The sequence below is a fragment of the Scyliorhinus canicula genome, chromosome 2 (assembly GCF_902713615.1).
Source record: "Scyliorhinus canicula chromosome 2, sScyCan1.1, whole genome shotgun sequence".
NCBI classification, from domain to species: Eukaryota; Metazoa; Chordata; class Chondrichthyes; order Carcharhiniformes; family Scyliorhinidae; genus Scyliorhinus; species Scyliorhinus canicula.
Genome location: NC_052147.1, coordinates 37,016,269 through 37,036,656, shown reverse-complemented (window position 1 = coordinate 37,036,656; position 20,388 = coordinate 37,016,269). Strand labels below are relative to the sequence as shown.

At 40.6% G+C, this 20,388-nt stretch overlaps 1 protein-coding gene across 4 annotated transcripts in view; it reads right to left on the bottom strand.

Annotated features, from left to right (window-relative positions):
- Positions 1–20,388, bottom strand: part of fancm (FA complementation group M) — a 174,282-nt gene that overhangs the window by 19,415 nt on the left and 134,479 nt on the right. For 3 of the 4 annotated variants that reach the window (XM_038776320.1, XM_038776322.1, XM_038776321.1), the window contains 4 exons: positions 12,248–14,600; positions 4,875–4,957; positions 2,421–2,486; positions 726–827 (listed from right to left, as the gene is read on the bottom strand). In XM_038776320.1, the coding sequence (XP_038632248.1) occupies positions 726–827; positions 2,421–2,486; positions 4,875–4,957; positions 12,248–14,600 (2,604 nt within the window). Of the gene's footprint in view, positions 1–725; positions 828–2,420; positions 2,487–4,874; positions 4,958–12,247; positions 14,601–20,388 lie in introns of those variants that run through there. The other variant, XR_005457892.1, reaches the window with a different exon arrangement.

Here is a 20,388-nt window from a genome sequence, read left to right as displayed (position 1 = left end):
TTATGAACATCCTTGGGCATCAAGTTCTGGAGTGGGACATGAACCCGGAGCTTTTGGCTTTAAGGCAGAGCAGCTACCCACTGCGTCACAAAGCTTCCTTATCAGAAACCATTATTCTTTAACCATCTAAATTTTACCTAACTCATTTAACAAAATCCTTAACTAATAACTGTGTTAAAACTATGTGGGGCACATATATTTGTCCTATGGACCAATCCAATTCCAATTCTCTTCCCACACTTAGTGGTGAACTAAGGCACACTTTCATCTGTTTCTCTAACTAGTAATTCCTGGAACAGGTCACTAGTCTGTCGCCAGAGGCTTATAGCTTAAGGGGCGCCACTCCACATCAAACGTGACTGGCCAGGATGCTCTCCCACTCTTACCGCTTTGGAGTCTTGGAAGGATTTTTAGGTTGACACTCAACCCATTTCGCCACGTTATCAACGCATCTTCCTTGGCCATCAAGTACTGGGTTAGCACTCAAACCCGGAGCTTCTGGCTTAGAGCTTCTGCCACTACCTACTTATCAGAAGCCATCATTTTCTAACTAGTAAATTTTACCTAGCTCATTTAACAAAATCTTTAACTAATAATTCTATCCTAAAACTATGTGGGGCGTATCAATACTACATTTTGATACCAAATCAAGACCTACAACATATTGTAGAGTTCAAAATAGTGCTTCATACAACAACTGAACACGTATCCAAAAATGAACCTACCTTCTTCCGGGAATGATGAGTGTTTCTAGACAATTTAGCATCTTTATTATTCTTGGTTGAAGTTGCTCTAAAATCATCATCCTCACTGTCTGAGAACGCTAACTGAGAAATTAAATAATCCACAGATCAAGGTTTAGTTCCGTTTCTTCACCAAATGTTTAACTAACACTTTAGTGGTTCATACAAGAGCCTAGCTGTGAACTAATGGAAATAGTGAACTAGTTACTAATAGATGTAAAGCTGTTGCAAACCATCAGAAGCATTTCCTATGTTTCAGAAACTATCTTTCTGTGAGACAAACGTATTGCGTAATGCTTTCATGTGGGACCTTCCGTCAAACAATTATGCGAGAAAAACGCAAACTACTTGATGATAAAATGCAAACACCAGTTCTTACAGTATTAGTTATCTTATTTTCTGAAGGCTGTTCATGATGTACAAATCCTCAACAATGCGCTTATCCAATATAGCCACATATTTTACTTACCTAATTTTTTGGTGTACAAAATTAGACTTTCTCACCGGACAGCCAAGTCTCATCCTATACACCGCTTTAGTGTATCTATCAATTAGTCATTGATCAGTCAGACCAGACTTGTATCCAAGTGGATTTTAGAACATGGGACGTATGCAGTGTGCCACCTGTACTGATGTGACCTGCTCGATTAAGGATACATGGAACAGTGTGCCTAAAGAGGTGATTATAAACTGTTCCATCAAAGCTGGAATTATCAATGGACCAGGCAAACCTATGACTCAGCCAGAGGAAGACTATAACATGGAGGACAAAGGGAACATCACTCCCACCCTCAGCCCCAAGCTGACGGCGAACGTCCACTCAGACACAAGGGATGAAGAATTCAAAGGCATCTCTGGTGTTGGGTAAACTGTGTTGAAAGTGCTCATAGTCAGTGATTCATTTGTAAATGGATTAATGTGCTAATATATGGTTTCGCAGTTGTCCTGAGCAGTCATGTCTGTTACAAGTTTATCAGTGTCAATGTTGGGGGCTGGTTTCGCTCAATTGGCTGGACAGCTAGTTCAGTATGGAGAGTGAGGCCAGCAACGTGGGCTTAACTCCTGTAACAGCTGAGGTTATTCATGAAGGCCCGCCTTCTCAACCTTGCCCCTTTCCTGAGGTGTGATGACCCTCAGGTTAAACCACTACAAGTCAGCTCTCCCCCTCAAAGGGGAAAGCAGCCTATGGTCATCTGGAACAACGGCAACTTTACTTTTTTTAGCGTCAATGTTGTATGATTTTTCATTTTGATTAATAAATGTACTAATAAAAGAGATTTAATTGGCCTGGTCTGGTCTTATTCACCACTTTGGTTTGTATATGAATCAGTTCGGAAAAATCAGAAACCTAATCAATTCAACCTGTACTCCATATTGACTTCCACAAGGGAAAATACAGTCATCTAATTTCTTGTCTTTCAAGTCAATGGTTGCTATGGTTTTGAAGTGAAGAAAAACTTTAAGAAAAGGGAACCGGACTCACAATTGTTGCACACACTTCTGAAAAATATTTAGGCAAAGATACCCAATTATATTGACTGGAAAACATATGCAGCTAACTTTAAACCCTCAACTTCCAGATCCTGCAAACAATGAATAATGAGTCCAAATCCCAGCACCATATGAAATATTATTTCAGAATTATTATTATCCACTAAAATTAAATTATTTACTTACATTAAGAATCTTCCTGGATTTCCAATTAGCCAATACAGGGGAGTCAAGCTCACTGGTACCAGTCACCTGCAACACAGGATATTTGCATAAAAATTAAATACTTAATTACTACTATTTTTAATGCATTCAGAAGATGTCGGTGTCACTGGTTAGGCCAGCATTTATTGCTCTGGAACTGAGTGGCTTGCCAGGCCATTTCAGAGAGTCTGAAGTCACATGTCGGCTAAACATGGTAAACATGGCAAATGTCCTTCCCTAACAGAAATTAGAGAACAAGATAGGTTTTTAACCACAATCGACAATGGTGTTGTGGTCATTATTAGACTTTTAATTCCAGATTTTCTTTTCAATTTTTTTAAATTAAGGGGCAATTTAGCTTGGTCAATCCATCTATCCTGCACATCTTTGGGTTGTGGGGGGCGAGACCCACGCAGACACGGGGCGAATGGGCAAACTCCATGTGGACAGTGAACTGGGTCCAGGATCGAACCGGGGTCCTCGGTGCCGTGAGGCAGCAGTGCTAACCACTATGCCACCTTGCCACTCGATTCCAGGTTTTTTTTTTATATTGAATTCAAATTTCACCATCTACTACGGTGGGATTCAAACCTGCTCCACAGAACGTTACCTGTTGTTTACCGGATTACTAGTTCAGCGACAATATCACTACACTACTGCCTCTCCTCATCGTGGAAACAGCGTTTCATTTTTGGTGTATTCCTTTAATTTCCTTTGGTCACTTTCAAGGGGCCAACAGAACGAAAGTACAAACACTTTACTTCTATAGCTCACCATTCCACTGTCTGTGAGGAAAATACCCTTTAGCTGCATCAAGTCCACCCCAGCAACAGTCTTAAGAATGAAATGTAATTCACTGCATCCCCATGCACCACAGCTGTCAGTATTTCCAACTTCTGCTTTAGTCGTTCAACATGCTATAAATGAACATAAATATGCCCACATTCAAATCTGTTTAATACCATTGGTTTGGGTAGACTTTATGAGTCATTCCCCCTTACCAAAGGGACAGGGATGCTTCAGTTATACCGAGGCTTGGTCAAACAGAATCTGGAATAAAATGCTCAGTTTTAGAAACCAAAAGTGTTGAAGGATTATATCGGCCTTGGAAGGTTACAGCACCAATTCATAGAATCCCCAGTGCAGGGGGAGGCCATCTGGCCCATCGAGTCGGCACTGACCTTCTGAAAGAGTACCCCCACCTAGGCCCCCCCTCCCCTGCCCTATCCCAGTAACCCCACATAACCTTTAGGCACTAATTTAGCATGGCCAATCCACCTACCTTGCACATCTTTGGATTGTGGGAGGAAACGGGAGCATCCAGAGGAAACTCATGCAGACAAAGGGAGAACATACATACTCCATACAGTCACCCAAGGCTGGAATCGAACCCAGGTCCCTGGTGCTGTGAGGCAGCAGTGCTAGCCACTGTGCCACCGTGTCGCCTGCATTTCTTCAATGTTGTCATTGTTTTAATTACTGAGGAAAAATAGACAGCTTTCCATTCTCCATCAATAATCCAGACAGTAATCAAATTTTACAGCATCACATTATTAATATTGTCAGTGCACTTCACGGATAACATGCTCATGGTCTCAAATATTAAAATAATTTCTACTAAGTATCAAATTATGATTTACCAGTACAATACCAGGGCTTAAAGGGTTCATTATCTTGGGTTTGGAAGGTGGAAAAGGTTATCCAACCAAGGATTTTCCATTTCCTTTGTATTCCATCTCCTAATGGCAAAACCAATACCAGCCTCTCTACGTTCTGTAGAAGGTAGGCCCCTCCAAAACAATGTGCATCCTGCTCCTATTTTTTCAAGTTGTTCTTGTCCTGCTAGTCTTGTCTCGGTAAGGGCAGCTTTGTCCACACCATATTCTCTGGGTACTACAGGATAAGAACATTCTGGTCTACTGCTGGTTTAACTATCAGGCAGGGTGCGACATTCCAACACGATGCTCTGATTATGGATTTTTGGCACCCAAAGTGCTTTTCTACATATTCTTAGTTAAAATAGAACCTACATTCATTCTGCTCAAATTTTGACATGAAAAAAAATACCATTTGAATGAACCTATAAAATAATGTAACTTAGAATCAAAGAATCCATACAGTGCAGAAGGAGGCCATTCGGCCCATCAAATCTGCACCAATCCTTCGAAAGACTGCCCCACCTAGGTCCAATCCCCTGCCCTATTCCTGTTACTCGGCTCAACCATTGGACACTAAGGGGCAAATTATCATTGCCAACCCACCTAACCTGCACATCTTTGGACTCTGGGAGGAAACAGGAGCACTCGGAGGAAACCCACGATACACGGGGAGAATGCAAACTCCACGCAGTCATCCAAGGTTGGAATTTAATTTGATTCCTGGCACTGTGAGGCAGCAGTGCAAACCTTGTTGCCAGTTATCCTGTGATCCACTCACCTCAGGCGACTCAAGAACACTAACTTTTATTCTTTTACTGGGTCTTCTGATAACTTCATCATCACTCTCACTGTTGCACCCACCTGTGGAAAGAAACAGTTTCCTACACATTATAAACATAGTTAATTGTTCAAACTTTCCAAAATACTGATAGTAGAATAAATATTTTTGCACCAAAAATATTCTCTTAACTTTGTTACAATGCCTCAAGATTCCACAGTTTTAAACAAAATTAACTTCGCTAAAGTCAGGAAAGTAAAACAAACTACAATATCTATCATATACTCTAACATTTAAAATGAAATATGAATTAACAGGAAAACTTTGGTTGAACATACCACACTGCACATTAAATGGCAGATGTGATCAAGTCATCCGTGACCACTGAATCACAGGATCTCATTAAAGCTCGTGAGGGATTTCAACTCTTCCGTTTTGAAGATCCAGCCTGTGAATTCCCTCAAAAGCCACTCCGGCTCAAACTGCAATAATGACGATTCACCTCCCAATGGGCAGCACGGTAGACCAGTTGCTTCACAGCTCCAGGGTCCCTGGTTCGATTCCCGGCTGGGTCACTGTCTGTGTGGCGTCTGCACATCCTCCTCGTGTCTGCGTGGGTTTCCTCCAGGTGCTCAGGGTTCCTCCCACAGTCCAACGATGTACAGGTTAGAATTAGATGGACTGGCCATGCTAAATTGGCCTTAGTGACCAACAAAAAAAGGTTAGGTGGGGTTACTGGGTTACAGGGATAGAGTGGAAGTGTGGGGTTAAATAGGGTGCTCTTTCCCAGGGTCGGTGCAGAATCAATGGGCCGAATGGCCTCCTTCTGCCCAGTAAATTCTATGGAATCTATGGTTCAAACTCTTCCCCGAAAGAGTGTTCCACAGGATTCACTAAGCTGTAATTACTGGTACACATCCATCTCTTTCACAGACCACTAGCTTCGTTAGGTTGTCATTGCCCTTAGATTTCCCCAAACTAAATTCTCCCGGCTGCACCGAGCTAGAAGTGGCTCCCAGAACTTCTCTGCCTGGTACAGAACACGCGGCCTTCCGCCACCTTCTCAGCTCCCAGGGCTTCGCTGTAAGCTGCAAACCACACAAGATCCAGATCTGCAACTCAACAGGCAAATTGAAACCAGAGAACCTTCTTAAGCTCCACCATCTTCACAACAATCTAGCCTTTCAGGGTTCACTCAATGCTTTTAAAGTAATTTACGTTTAAGTCCCAAAACAAAACATCTCTCTGGACTGCACTTCTTTTCAAGCCGTGTAGACATCACATATCAAGTTCTCCAGCTAACTAAGCCCATCCTGGTGTTTTATGGCTCCATCTCTTCTAATGTGAAGGGTTAGATAAAATAAATAGAACCAGTTCCCAATGGCTGAAGGATCGATAACCAGGTGGCCTAAATTTAACCTAATTTAAGTTGATTGGAAAAGAACTAGAAGTGACACGAGGAACCATATTTAGGCAAAGAGTGATTAGGATTTAGAATGAACTCCCTCCCTGATCAGTGTTCAAAAGGAAATAGGAAGAATACTTGAAGAAAAAGAATGTAGGGAAAGAGCAGGTGAGAGGATGGAGGGATTGACTGGATTTATTTTTGAAAGAACTGCCATAGATTTGATGGGCTGAATGGGCTCCTGTGCTGCACTATTCTATTCTGCAGGACTCGAGGCACATCGCTAAGGTGCTCAACAGAACCTGTTGAGGGTTAAGGTTGGGAATAAGGGAACAGAAGAATCAGACCCTATGATTTCTCTCCCTGGTCCTGCATGGAATCCTGGGCTTTGTAACTAGAGTCCAAGAGTGTGATATCACGTTCGCCGCAGAATTCGGTTTGAAATAAGGCAACAGAAATTAATACAACCAGTATTTTAATTCAAAGTGGAATAAAACCACTTCAGCTAAAGGTCATCCAGAAGTCACCATTTACTGGGAGAAACTCCTAGCTGACTTCAAGGATTATTAATACATTCCAAACAAATACAGGATAAGGAAAACCTTGCTTTGACACACCGTAAATTCTTTAGATCACTCCCCTGCCCCTATAATTATTCAAACCATGAGGATAGGAAATTCTTCAGATAAATAATACACAAATCCTTCATTAACTATATAACTCTTGACATTTGGAATAACACCCTCAAAGAAGTGTCTATTTGACAATCTATATGTCTAAGAAACATGGCAACATTGAAAAGAGACAGATCTCCATACGAATCCCTCTTTGCCAATATATCTTGACACCTGACATTCACACAGACACTAAGATCATTAAAACATATATTGATGATAATACATCAAATTAGCCATTTGGATATAGGCAAATAACCAACAATAAGAGATAAGACAACAGTGACAGTCCTTGACCGATGAGGAGATTTTATGTATAAATAGAGGGGCATTTTGGCAGAGAGGTACCTTCTCACTCCCCTGTGGGAGTGTGGGTCAAAGCTCTGTTCTTCAAGCTTGCCTCGTCAAAAAAAGACCATCATGGTTTTGTAAGTATGCTTCTGTTAAGTTTCTCAGAAATGTATCAGAAATTGATAGGAGATACTTTAGGATTTTCCATGTTTTAGATATCACATTCTCTCAAGAGAACTTAATGTGTTAGCAGATAACAAAGGACAGTTAACGGGTTTTATACTATTAACAGATAACAAAGGACTGTTAACGGGTTTTTATATTATTAACAGATAACTAAAGACTGTTAATCAATTTATATTTTTAACTCTGCAATTCCGTATGTATCTATTGGGAGTATTTTACAATAAAAATACTTTGATTAAAATTATACTGTGTTGACTTACTCTCAAAGTTTAAAATCCTAGACACTCATTTAGGAGTCTTAAATGACTAGGACCCACGACGACAGAGGTAACAATTTAGTTATGAGTGACGTATCTGAACTATTCCCATAAAAAGTAACCGAGATCCTGTTTAACTGTCTGAGACCCAGAAAAGCATTCTCCCTTCCTGGGATCTATTTTGAGTCTTTGCAGAGAAACGGATTTCCCTCTTTTGGTGGGTTAACCTAGAGCATAGGTTATTAATAAAGTATTATCAGGTCCGGAATAACCTAAATCCTTCACAAGAGTACATACGTTATTTGGAATATTTATAAAACACTGGTTTGACCTCAATTGGAGTATGTGTCCATGCTGAGCACTGCACTTTATGACAGACGTGAAGACGTCAAAGAGGGTGCAGAAAAGATTTATAAGAATGGTTCGAGGGGTGGGTAATTTCAGTTCCTGAGATTCACTGGCAAAACTGCATCCGTTTTCCTGAAAGTGAAGGTTAGGAGAGTTGATAGAGGTGTTCAAAATCATGAGGGACATGATCAGAGTATGTAGGATTAAATTGTTCCCATTAGCAGAAAGGTCAAAAACTAGAGGACATTGTTTTAAAGTTGAATGACAAAAGAAGCAGGGGCAACATTGGGAGTAGCATTTATTACGCAGTGTGGTTTGGGTCTGGAATGCACTGCCTCAGTGTATTGTGAAGACAGATTCAATTGTAACTTTCAAAAATGAATTGGATAATTACTGAAGGAAAAATTTGCAGGAATGATCGGGAAAGGCAGGGATTAGTTGAGATGCTCTAGCAGAGAGCTGGCATGAATACAAAAACTGTAAACATTTCATATAATTCCATATACTGAATCTCACTATAACAGCCAGATTCAGAAGGGGCACTGAACTTAATCCAATTGAACAAGAAATGGCATTTTGGTACCAATAACCATCATACTGCTACATACTGACTCAGAATGGGTAAAATAAAGAAATTTCTCAGTTCCAAAACAAGGTGATGTTGGAAACAATTCTTGGGTTCAGTTAATCATTATTTGTGGATGGATCAAGTATGTAGAATCATTGATTACTTTGAACACTAGCGCTGGCAGTAATTGAAGAATGTTAAGAATGTTATTAGGTGGCGTGGTAGCACAGCTGCTTCACAGAGCCAGGGTCCTAAGTTCGATTCCTGGCTTGGGTCACTGTCTGTGTGGAGTCTGCACATTTTAGGGTGGATACGTGGGTTTGAGTAGGGTGATCATTGCTCGGCACAACATCGAGGGCCGAAGGGCCTGTTCTGTGCTGTACTGTTCTATGTTCTATGTTCTACCTGTGTCTGCGTGGGTTTCCTCCGGGTGCTCCAGTTTCCTCCCACAAGTCCCGAAAGACACGCTGTTAGGTAATTTGAGCATTCTGAATTCTCCCTCAGTGTACTCGATCAGGCTCCGGAGTGTGGCAACTAGGGGATTTTCACAGTAACTTCATTGCAGTGTTAATGTAAGCCTACTTGTGACTATAATAAAGATTCTTATTATTAACATAGAAATATATACTTTCAAGAAGCGAGTATTTTGAACCCCAGATAGATCAGGTGGTATTTGACTATACAGGATGTATAACAATGACTGGATTGTGAAGCAAAATTCCAGAAGGGGGTGCTGTACATCAGAATTTCTCACTGCAAAGCACAGGAACATGGCAAAGACAGAAAAGAAAAAAGCCGAATTTTCACGAAATACAGTTCAACAAAGTGATTTAACAATAACAATTGGAAATTTTGGTGACAAAATGAGTTAAGTGTCAACCCAACGATAAAAACTTGAGGAACAGAAATATTACAAGGGGAGGCATAGTGGTATTGTCACTGGACTAGTAATCCAGAGACGTACTGCGGGGATGTAGATTCAAATCCCACCACAGCAGATGGTGAAATTTAAATTCAATAAAAATCTGGAATTTAAAAAGTCTAGCGATGACCATGAAACCATTGTCGATTGTCGTAAAAATCCATCTGGTTCACTAATATCCTATAGGCAAGGAAATCTGCCATCCTTATCTGGTCTGACCTACATGTGACTCCGCACACACAGCAATGTGATTGACTCTTAACTGCCCCTCATGGGCCATTAGGGATGGACAATAAATGCTGGCACAGCCTGCGAAGCCCACGTCCCATGAACCAATTTTTTAAAAAGCAACAGTTATGTTGTTTTGGATGCCTCAGCAGCACTCAATGTCCAACTGCATGAATTTAGTCTTTATACTCATTTAGTTCTGTGTATTCTGAAAGTATATTTGCAATAAGCAGCACATGAATTTCAAGAAATTTTGTTAGACTCATCTCTAAAAGTCTGAAAGCTGTGACGGCAGTGTGTGAATAAATGGTATACCATAATAAATAGTATACCATACTAAACAGCTGAAAAAAGGCACAGCACTATGCCTTTATTATTTTAAGGCTGAGTTTTGCCTATGCCCTGCTTACCAAACAGTTACCAACAGTGATCTGCACCCCTTCCACCACCTTAAACATACATTCCCTCCATCCTCTCGGCACAGCAGTTTATATTAATCTAATATACAGTATATTAATCTAATTTATATACCTAATCTAATATGGGGGAATGGGCCTAGGTAGGGTGCTCTTTCAGAGGGTTGGTTCAAACTAGATGGGCCGACTGGCCTCCTTCTGCACTGTCGGAATTCTATGGTTCTATAAAAGCCACAGTGTTCCAACCCACCAAGGCTCCTTGAACAATACCTTCCAAGTGCACAACCTCTACTACCAAGATGAACGAGATGAACACAGGTTCCCCCCGAAGAAGAAAAAACATCTATGCTTGGTTTACCATTTCTCTCAATCTTCCAAAATCAATAGCTTCAGTGTAAATTCCATAAAACTGTGGCTCCTCCTGCATTATTTCCCAGAACGTTACTGCTACATCCATGCTTGTCTTTAAATTAAGTCCAATGGAACGGACGTTGTTTATCCTGGCAGCGTGCACTACTGGATAACCACCGGTATGAGAAAATTTGGGCTATTTCATTTTAAAGCTTTGTTATTTTAGAAACCACAGTCTATCCCTAGCTTTATCTGCATATACAAAGGGCGCGATCTAACCAAATTGCAATAGAATGCCGTGTCCAGCGTGTCTCGTCGGGGTTTTTCCTCTGGACTCAAGATGCATAGCAATGACTCTTAAATACCCGCAGGGATGGGCAACAAATGCCCACATCCCAAGAACGAATAAAAAATCATTAAAAAAAATTCTAGACAGCATTTTTAAACCAGCACACAAAACAGCGCAGCCATTTGAATGCACACAATAAAAATGTGGCCTTCAAAATAAACTGCAATTTAACACACGGGGTACATCTTTACACCATTCAGCAATGAATTTCTGCAACCTGTTTGTATTAAAACGCTCGGTTTGGTGTGATGAACAACTAAGTTTAGACAGGTTTCAGCTATTTTTGTGAAGTTCTCATTCAGTTAAATATAAAACCTTCAGCTAAAGCTACAACTTTGGGTTCCACTACAGTGCCCTAACATTGAATTTAATGATTCCAGCACAGATGCGAAAGTGGCCTCGTGGCACAGTGGGTAGTGTCCGTGCCTCTCAGCCAGAAGTCCCGGGTTTAAATCCCACCATCCCAGGACTGGCAGGCGGTATGAAATGTGAAAGTGCATGTTGCCACAGCAACTCAGACTCCAAGTGAAACGTAACATCACACAGTTGCAAACCCAGCATTCAGTACATATTGCAGTAGCTCATAGAGGAATTTTATTAATATTTTAACCTTTCTGTACTTTTGTTTACAGTACATGCTGCTGCAGTGAGTGGGAAGACAAGGTCTTACACCCATTAAATAGGACCACTTTACCTTATTATTTGAAGCATTACAGCAGATGGTACAAATAGAAATGATTTTTATCAATGGACGAATATGGTTATTAATAGAAATTCAATCACTTCATATTAAAATATATTAAAAGAAGCCACAAAATTAAAAATTTCTCCACAATGAATTACAAGATTTCAAACCTGTCTTGCTACTCGTGGGGTATGGTTTCCGAGCCGCAAGTCCCCTTTCGGTACCTTATCAAAGTGGCAACTATTCATTTGTAACTTTGGCAGGCAGAGGTTCGAATCATTGTTGAACCTGATCCTGTCTGCAAACTACATGCAGCACCTAATGATATAATATATAAATATACCGACATGCCATGAGGTGGTGAGCCTGGAGCAGGTACTCTGACTGCTGTTACCCTCAGTAACCCAGTAGCACGGAGGTCAAATGGTAAATCATTAAGGGTAAATTTTGCCACAACTCTGTAGGCAGTGCAAAGTGGTTTACGTTGGCACCAATGCTACATTTATAATGTAATTGCAGCCCAAATCGAGAATCAGAAACTAACCTGACAATCGAAAGAGGAATGGAAAAGGCTTAAACAGTAAGGAAATGGCTCAACACACCAACAGAATTTATAAATCTGGGCAATATCCAATAGCAATTTTAGAATCTTAGAACATACTTATGCTCAAATATTAAAATTAAGTATCTTACCATTTATAGGTGAATCAAGAATTCGGCGAAAAATATTCCGTTTGTTACATATCAGAGACTTCTTTCCATGTTTTTCACTAGTACTACAGCTCAGAATGTTCCCAGAAGTGTTAGGAGAAGCTGTTGATTCAGACAAGGCTCCTTTTTTAACCAAATCTTCTGTAACATTGCTTAGTGCAGGATTCTGAGAAATCGCCATATCATTTTTAAATAGTGTGTTAATAGAAGTCCTACGACAGAGTTTAAGGGAGGAACTTCTTTCTTGTGGTGTTGCAAAGGATCCCAAAGCTGGAGGAAAGGCAGAGGAGGCATAAAGATCAGACTGGCAAATTGGCGAAAACAAAGCAAGGTCTTGTGTTGTCAAATGTTTTTCATTATGATGCAAAGTTTCTGCTTTGCTTGTTTTTAAAGATACATTCTTCCCAGACTCTGGGGTTGAGCAGTCTCTCAATGCTTCTGTTCCTGCTTCAAATAATTTTGAAGTAACCTTGTTGGTGCAGTTTTCCCTAATCGGAGAAATGCATTCATCTAGTTCCGCCGTTGTTATTTCTGTGTTGTTAGATGGTGACTTGCCTATGGGACGTTCAGAGAATTCAGTGGTTTTGTTGTTAACGTCATTGGTTATTAACGCATCACTATTTTCATCTAAGTCTTCAAATGAAAAGCCCAGATCAAAGTTAACGGCAAATAGTTCATCTGAGCTATTGTGCATGTTGCTGTCATCAACAACAGGTCTATGCTGGTCAATATATGAATTTTCACAACACATTTGTTTGTGAAATGATTTACGCAAAAGTGGGCTGCAAATAATGTCATGTTCAGTTTCTCCATTTTTCAAACTTTTGCAAGCAACTGCTTGAGTATTTTGACAGGATTCATTCAACACAGTAGAATGTCTCACAAGTTCAGGGACGTCCTGTATGGTTGCGCAACTTTTGTAGCCAGGAGCACAAAGAGTTGAAGAGCCATCAAGTGATGGTTCGTCTTCAAACAAAGGCAAGCTCTTCTCATGTACAGATGGCGCATCACTTGTAAAATCCTTGAGAGTTTTATTACTTCTGCTTCTGTTTGTATCAGTCGAATTATGATGCTGGCGCAAAGGGCCAAGTAGTTCTTCTTGGTTTACACATGATTGAGCTTCATAATCTTTGTCCACGTTTTCTTCAATATTACTATCAAATAAATCATCCCAGGAAGGACTGGAGCCTGCATAAACATGATCACTCAAATCCTCAGGCTCTTGGCCAGTCGCTAAATCTGTTGGTTGAATATTAATGGGTGGTGAACCACCAAAGAATTGATTGTCTCCATGGTCGTGTATCAAGACGTTTTCTGGTGGGATTTTCAAAATATTAGTTTGCCTTCTATTTTCTTCAGAATTTGCTTCCTCGCAAAATGGAAACATGTCTAATGAAGGGGGAGATGACGCAAGAAAGGAGGTTACTCTTTCCAAAACCATTTTCACACTGGTGGGAACTTGTGAATCAGAATTGGGATGTTCAACCTCTGGTGCGTAAGAATGCCAGGTACCTCCTGGATTTGTATTTGAGAATTTGAGCTGTGGACTATGCCCCCGAATTGAGAGAGAGTCTGGCAGATAAAATAGTTTAGACAGATCGATACAATTAGTTGATGTTTCATTACTTCGACTATTGTAACCCAAATTGGCACTGCTTGATTTGTGGAATTTGAAAAACAGATCTTGCGTTTCAGCTATTAATTTCCTTGCCGGGTAATCAGCTATTGTCTCACAGTGGTGCAAGTCTCTATGTTCTTTCTCCCTCGTGTCAGCACTTTTGCATTTAGCGTTTGCTGATTCGCTTGCAGCAGAATTTACATTTAAATCGAGTTTCATGGGACTTTCCCTCATGTCTGACCCACTAAACCAAGTCACTTCCTGTAAATCATTATTTATGTCCATTTCAATTTCTCTCTCTGGTTGATGGATCTGTTCACCTGGTTTTGTTGAATGGTCCTTAGGAGTAAATGCAGCTTCTTGATCTTGACGATTCCTGGAAACACAATCTGGAGGCTTGTGTGCTTCTTTGGTCTTTGCAGTTTCAGGACAAGAGGGGGAACGCTGAACTTTTGTCCTTTTAATTTTACCTTTGTTAAAAAGAGAGCATTCCTCATCTTCATGCGTTAATTTGGGGGGAAAATTGTTTTGTTTAACACTATTGCTTATACATTTCTTTCTGTCACGAGTCAGCTTCATTAATTGATCCATTTTACGTATAGCTTGATTGTTTGCTCTGGAAGTAGTTCCAACTTGGGGTTGCAGTGTGGGAGATGCCTCGAAAATATCATCCATATTTAAATAGGACATAAAGTCTAATGAATAGCTCCCGTCATTCTGTAAAAGAAGTATGAATTATTAAAGGCAAAATTAGGCATCTAAAATTAACCTTATTTTAAAATAGTGTAAAATTACAGGTATCAAATTTGTACATTATACATTGAAACTCTCACCACAATGCAGATGATGGCCTTCAGGGGAAAAACAAAATCAAATATAGACTTCTGAAAAATGTTTTACGTTATTCTTTAACGTGATGTTTTGTCATCAGTTCCTGGCTTCTATAGCCTAACATTATGGCATAACTTCTTCATGCTTAGGGTCAGCATCTGAAAGAACAGACTGAAACCATTTAGTGATCTAACTCTAAAGGGTCTCAGTCAATCTCTGATTCAGACATGAGCATATCCAATTAGGTTTAGCGTTTTAAAAAAAGCAGCAGTGGCCAGCGTGAGTCAAGAAACAGGGCCTGCAGGGGTTCGCCCGAAGGTGGCAACCATTCATTGACTTCTTTGCGGGAGAGTGAGCATCAGAGGGGTTGGGGGGGGGGTTAGAGTAGAGTAGAGTAGGAGGGATAAATTGGCGGGTAGTGCCGATGGGAGAGGAGCGGGCTTGTGCAGTATGGTACGATTCAGAGGGGTGGGGGGGGGGGGGGGGGGGGGGGTTTAGAGTAGAGTAGAGTAGGAGGGATAAATTGGCGGGTAGTGCCGATGGGAGAGGAGCGGGCTTGTGCAGTATGGTACGATTGAAGTATTCATTGTACGTGGATGTTTGCACATTTTTGCCTTTTTTGCTTTCTTTTTGTTGATGTCTGTAACTGTTTACAATGCCGAAAAATACCTCAATAAAATTGTTTGTTTAAAAAAAAAGAAACAGGGCCTGAAATGGGTGGTACGGTGGCGCAGCGCTGCCTCACGGCGCCAAGGACCGGGTTCGATCCCGGCCTGGGGTCACTATCCATGTGGAGTTTGCACAATCTCCCCGTGTCTGCGTGGGCCTCACCCCACAACCCAAAGATGAGCAAAATAGGTGGATTAGCAACGCTGAGTTGCCAGTTAATTGGAAAAAATAATTGGGTATTCTAAATTTTTAAAAAGAAACCGAGCCTGAACAATAAACCAAACTGAATGAAGTACTGAATCATTCCTACATTATGACCCTCTCAATGAAGACAACAGATGGATAGGATTGATGAGATGGAGCTATGGACGTGAACTACCATTTAGTATTTGCTTCCCGCAATGCAAGTACCTAGCAGTCACTTTGCAAGATATGACATTTCTTTTTCCTGTTGAAGCTATTTCATGATGGACACCTTCCTAGCACTACGAGAAATAGGAGAGAGTTTTTAAAATACAAACCATTACCATGTAAATCTGCACTAAATGTTGCCATTGTCCCTAATGAGCTTTAAATCTCATATCCCATCTATCACCATTACCACCTATTTCCCTCTCTAACATGACCTGCCAGAACCTTCGTTTCAATATCAGAACACAGAGGTATTCTCTATACAGAGAATTCCATAGTTGGCATCGTCAGTCCCATTCAACTATCACACCATAACATTGATGTTCAACATTTTCTCCAAATCATACCTCCAAAAATGTTTTGGTTACTATTGCTCATTCTTCATTTGTTTCCTCAGTTAGGGGAAGTTTTATTAATTAAAATAATTTTATAATGAGAGCTAATGTTCAACAAAGGGTAAACCTTGGTTAGGCTACATTTGGAACACTGTGACTCATGTTATAAAAGAATACAGAGGCATTGTGTTGGTGTAAAAAGCTTCACCCGGGTTCAATTCCAGCCTTGGGTGACTGTGTGGAGTTTGCACTTCTCCCTGTGTCTGTGAGGGTTTTCTCCGGGTGCTCCGGTTTCCTCCCACAGTCCAAGGAAGTGCAGGTTAGGTAGATTGGCCATGTTAAATTGCCCTTCAGATTCCAAGGATGCGCAGGTTAGATGAGGTTACGGGGATATGGTGGGGGATTGCTCTGACAGAGGGTTGGTGCAGACTCGAAGGGCCGAATAGCCCCTTTCTGCACTGTAGGAATTCCATGGTTCTATGGGATATGAGAATGGAGAAAATAAATTTATCTTGAAAGGCGGAACAGGCTGACGCTTTTTTCTATAGAAAGGAGTGAAGGATCTCCTGAAAGGGACCCAAGGTAATGAAAGGATTTAACAGGGTAGATATAGAATAAAATATTTGCACTTGTGGGGAATGGGCACATGTGAGATAGTCAGTCTAATGGGGAATTCAGGAGAAATGTCTATATTCAAAGATCATGGAGCAAACAACAAGAAGCAGTAGTTGAGAGGAGCATGTACATCATAAAATACGATAGGAACAGGGGGAAAAGGTATGGAAGGATATGCAGCAGATAGGGTTAAATGAAGGAGGTGGGAGGAGGCTAGTGTAGCGCATAAATAACAGCATAGATCAATTTTGCTGAATTGGCCTATTTTCTGTACCATGTACTCAATGAAGTTCATGCAGATCCGGATCTCCCATGTATCTATTTTTCGGTCAGCTCAGCAGTGTCAATTTTGGGATATACATGTGACTTGCAATGTCCGACAAGAATCCTGAAGCCAATTTTTGTGTCAAGCAAAAGATAAAAGATGAAAACTTTTGTTGTGGGATATGTGACAATTAATTGCTGTTAACAGGAAAATAATAAAACTTGCCAGATTACTTTGATTTCTGAGAGAGAAAATCCAAATAGGAGCTGACCTCTTAGAAAACTGATCAGGAAACCAGACTAATCAAGTTGCAATGCCAGCAGCTTTTAGGGAAGACCAGGTTGGCCGAATCCTAAACGGCATAGCTATTGACTGGACTGTGGCAGGTGTTGAGGGAACCGATAATGTTCAATAACCTGGATGAGTGCAGCTCCAACAACACTCAAAAACCTCAACATCATCCAGGACAAAGCAGCCCACTTGGTTGCTCCTCCTTCCACAAACATTCAAACCCTCCACCACCGACACACAGTGGCAGCTGTGTGCAAGATGCACTGTAGGAATTCACCAAGGTTTCTTTGGCAGCACCTTCCAAACCCACAACCACTACCATCTAGAAAGACAAGAGTAGCAGATATCTGGGAACACCACCAGTTGGAGGTTCCCCCTTCAAGTCACTCACATCCCGACTTGGAAATGAATTATATCGCTGTTTCTTCACTTGCTGGGTCAAAATCCTGGAATTCTCTCCTTAACAGCACAGTGGGTGTACCTACTACCCAAGGACTACAGCCGTTCAAGAATGCAGCTCATCACCAATTTTGGAAAGGCAACGAAGGATGGACAATAATGCTGGCCTTGTCAGTGACGTCCACATCCCACAAAATAAATTATTTTACAAAGGTACGTTTAGCTCACTGGGCTAAATCACTGGCTTTTAAAGCAGACCAAGCAGGCCAGCAGCACGGTTCGATTCCTGTACCAGCCTCCTCGGACAGGCGCCGGAATGTGGCGACTAGGGGCTTTTCACAGTAACTTCATTGAAGCCTACTCGTGACAATAAGCGATTTTCATTTCATTTTTTCATTTCATTATGATCCTGTCTCCACAAGATTATTTCCTTTCTGTCCCTAATGGCTTCATCATTCTTTTAACTATCCTTATGCTTTTAATATTTTAATTATAGAATTTAGGGTTCCCTTTTGACCTTACCTGCTAATCTTTTCTCATACTTTCTCTCTGGTTTTCTTATATTCTTTTTCAATTTGTCCCTGCACTTTGTATTTTGCCTGGTTTTTGATCGCATTCTGTACCCGATTCTTTATTTTTAACAACAAAAGTGTTGTTAGCTGATTTCATATGGTTAATGTAGCAAGTTATCACAAGGTCTTTTGATTTTATTTATACCCAAGTCTCAGATAAAATCTGTTAAAAAAAAAGAAACCAGTGTGATAGGGTAAATATCCTCGATCCAAGTCCTAGTAATCCGGAAACACTAAATAAATTGGCGATCTCTCCCAGATCATGTGGTTCCTGGTTTGGTAGGCAAAAAGTGGCTGAAGTTAAGACACATCTGAAGAAAACATTAAGAGTTCTCAATTCTACTTCAAGCAGGCAGCATTGCAAAATTGCCCATTCAAGTGGAGATGTTCCACAACTAAAAACATTTAATATTTAAATTGAATTGGACCTTAATTTCCAAATGTTTAGTACATTTGGAACGCTGACCTATATGCATCTTTGTTTGCAATGCCTATGTGATCTGTTACTTTAATAGTAAAAAAAAATGAGGTTTTATTTCATTGCAGTTCGTTTCTTTATTTGCAGTCCTGTTAAAATTAAGAATCTGTGCTGAGTTAAAGTTAGAATGCTAAGTAATAAGCATTTTATGACTGTTTTCATTAATCTTTTTCCCTAGGAAGGTCTGAATTGGATTTGGATTTGTCACATTACCGAGTTACAGTGAAAAGTATTGTTCTGTGTACAGTCCTGACAGATCGTTCCATACATGAAAAAACACAGGGTATACGATCGATAGACAATGTAAATACATAGACACAGACATCAAGTGAAGCATACGGAGTGTAGTACTACTCAGTAGAGAAGATGTGTGAAGACATCAGTTCAGTCCATAAGGGGGTCATTAAGGAGTCTGTTAACAGTGGGGGAGAAGCTGGTTTTGAATCTGTTGGTGCGTGTTCTCAGACTTTTGTATCTCTTGCCCGATACAAGAGGTTAGAAGAGAGAATAATCTGGGTGGGAGGGGTCTTTGATTATGCTGCCCAGTTTCCCAAGGCAGCAGGAGGTGTAGACAGAGTCAATGGATGAGGGACGGGTTCGCTTGATGGACTGGGCTGTGTTCACGACTCTCTGTAATTTCTTACGGTCTTGGGCCGAGCAGTTGCCATACCAGGCTGTGATGCAGCCGATAGGATGCTTTCTATGGTGCCTCTATAAAAATTGGTAAGAGTCAATGTGGACATGCCAAATTTCCTCAGTTTCCTGAGGAAGTATAGGCGCTTCATGTACTTCATGAACTGCTTTTAAGTAATACAAGCAATGATAATTGCTCATCATCTTGCTGGGGCCAATAGTTAAATCAGTCACACAGATGGCAACCCAAATATTAAACTGGACTGCTGTTCTCAGAACACACTGAAACAAACCAATCTCCTGGTTCCAATTGTGGCAACATTCTTTTAGGAACTTCTCTATTAATGCTCTTGCCTCCTAATCAATAAATAATCTGCCCAATGTGTCTAACATCTGCATTGTAGTCCATGATGAAACTATGTGAAAAATTAAACATATCCCGAAGAGACAAAGCTGATTTGGACAGTTGTGTATGGACAACAAATGAGTTAAGTCATGGATCAAGCGACAAGAAAACGTTTTCACAAATGGAAGGAATTGTGAACATCCAGATGTCTGGGAAAATGATATAAATGAATGAAAAGGATATAACGAAAGTAATAAGATACAAAAGGGAATGAAAAGTAGTTGTGAAGGCTGGCCGAATCAATAGTAAAGATTTCTTTATAAATATGTCAGGTGAGTGGTAAAGGGAAATGGGACCCCATGAAAGATGGTTGCTTGTGAGATTGCAAGTGGGAGGCAATAGTGTAGTGGTATTGTCACTGGACTGGTAATCCAAAGATCCAGGGTAATGCTCTGGGGATCAAATCCCACCATGGCAGATGGTGAAATTTGAATCAATTAAAAGTCCAACCACGCCCATTGTTGACTGTCGCAAAATCCCATCCGGTACACTAAAGAAATCTGCCATCCTTCTCTGGCCTAGTTCACTCTTAAATTGCCTAGCAATTAGGTGGGAAAGCCCAGCCAGTGAATGGACAGGAAAAAAACAGGACTATAAGCT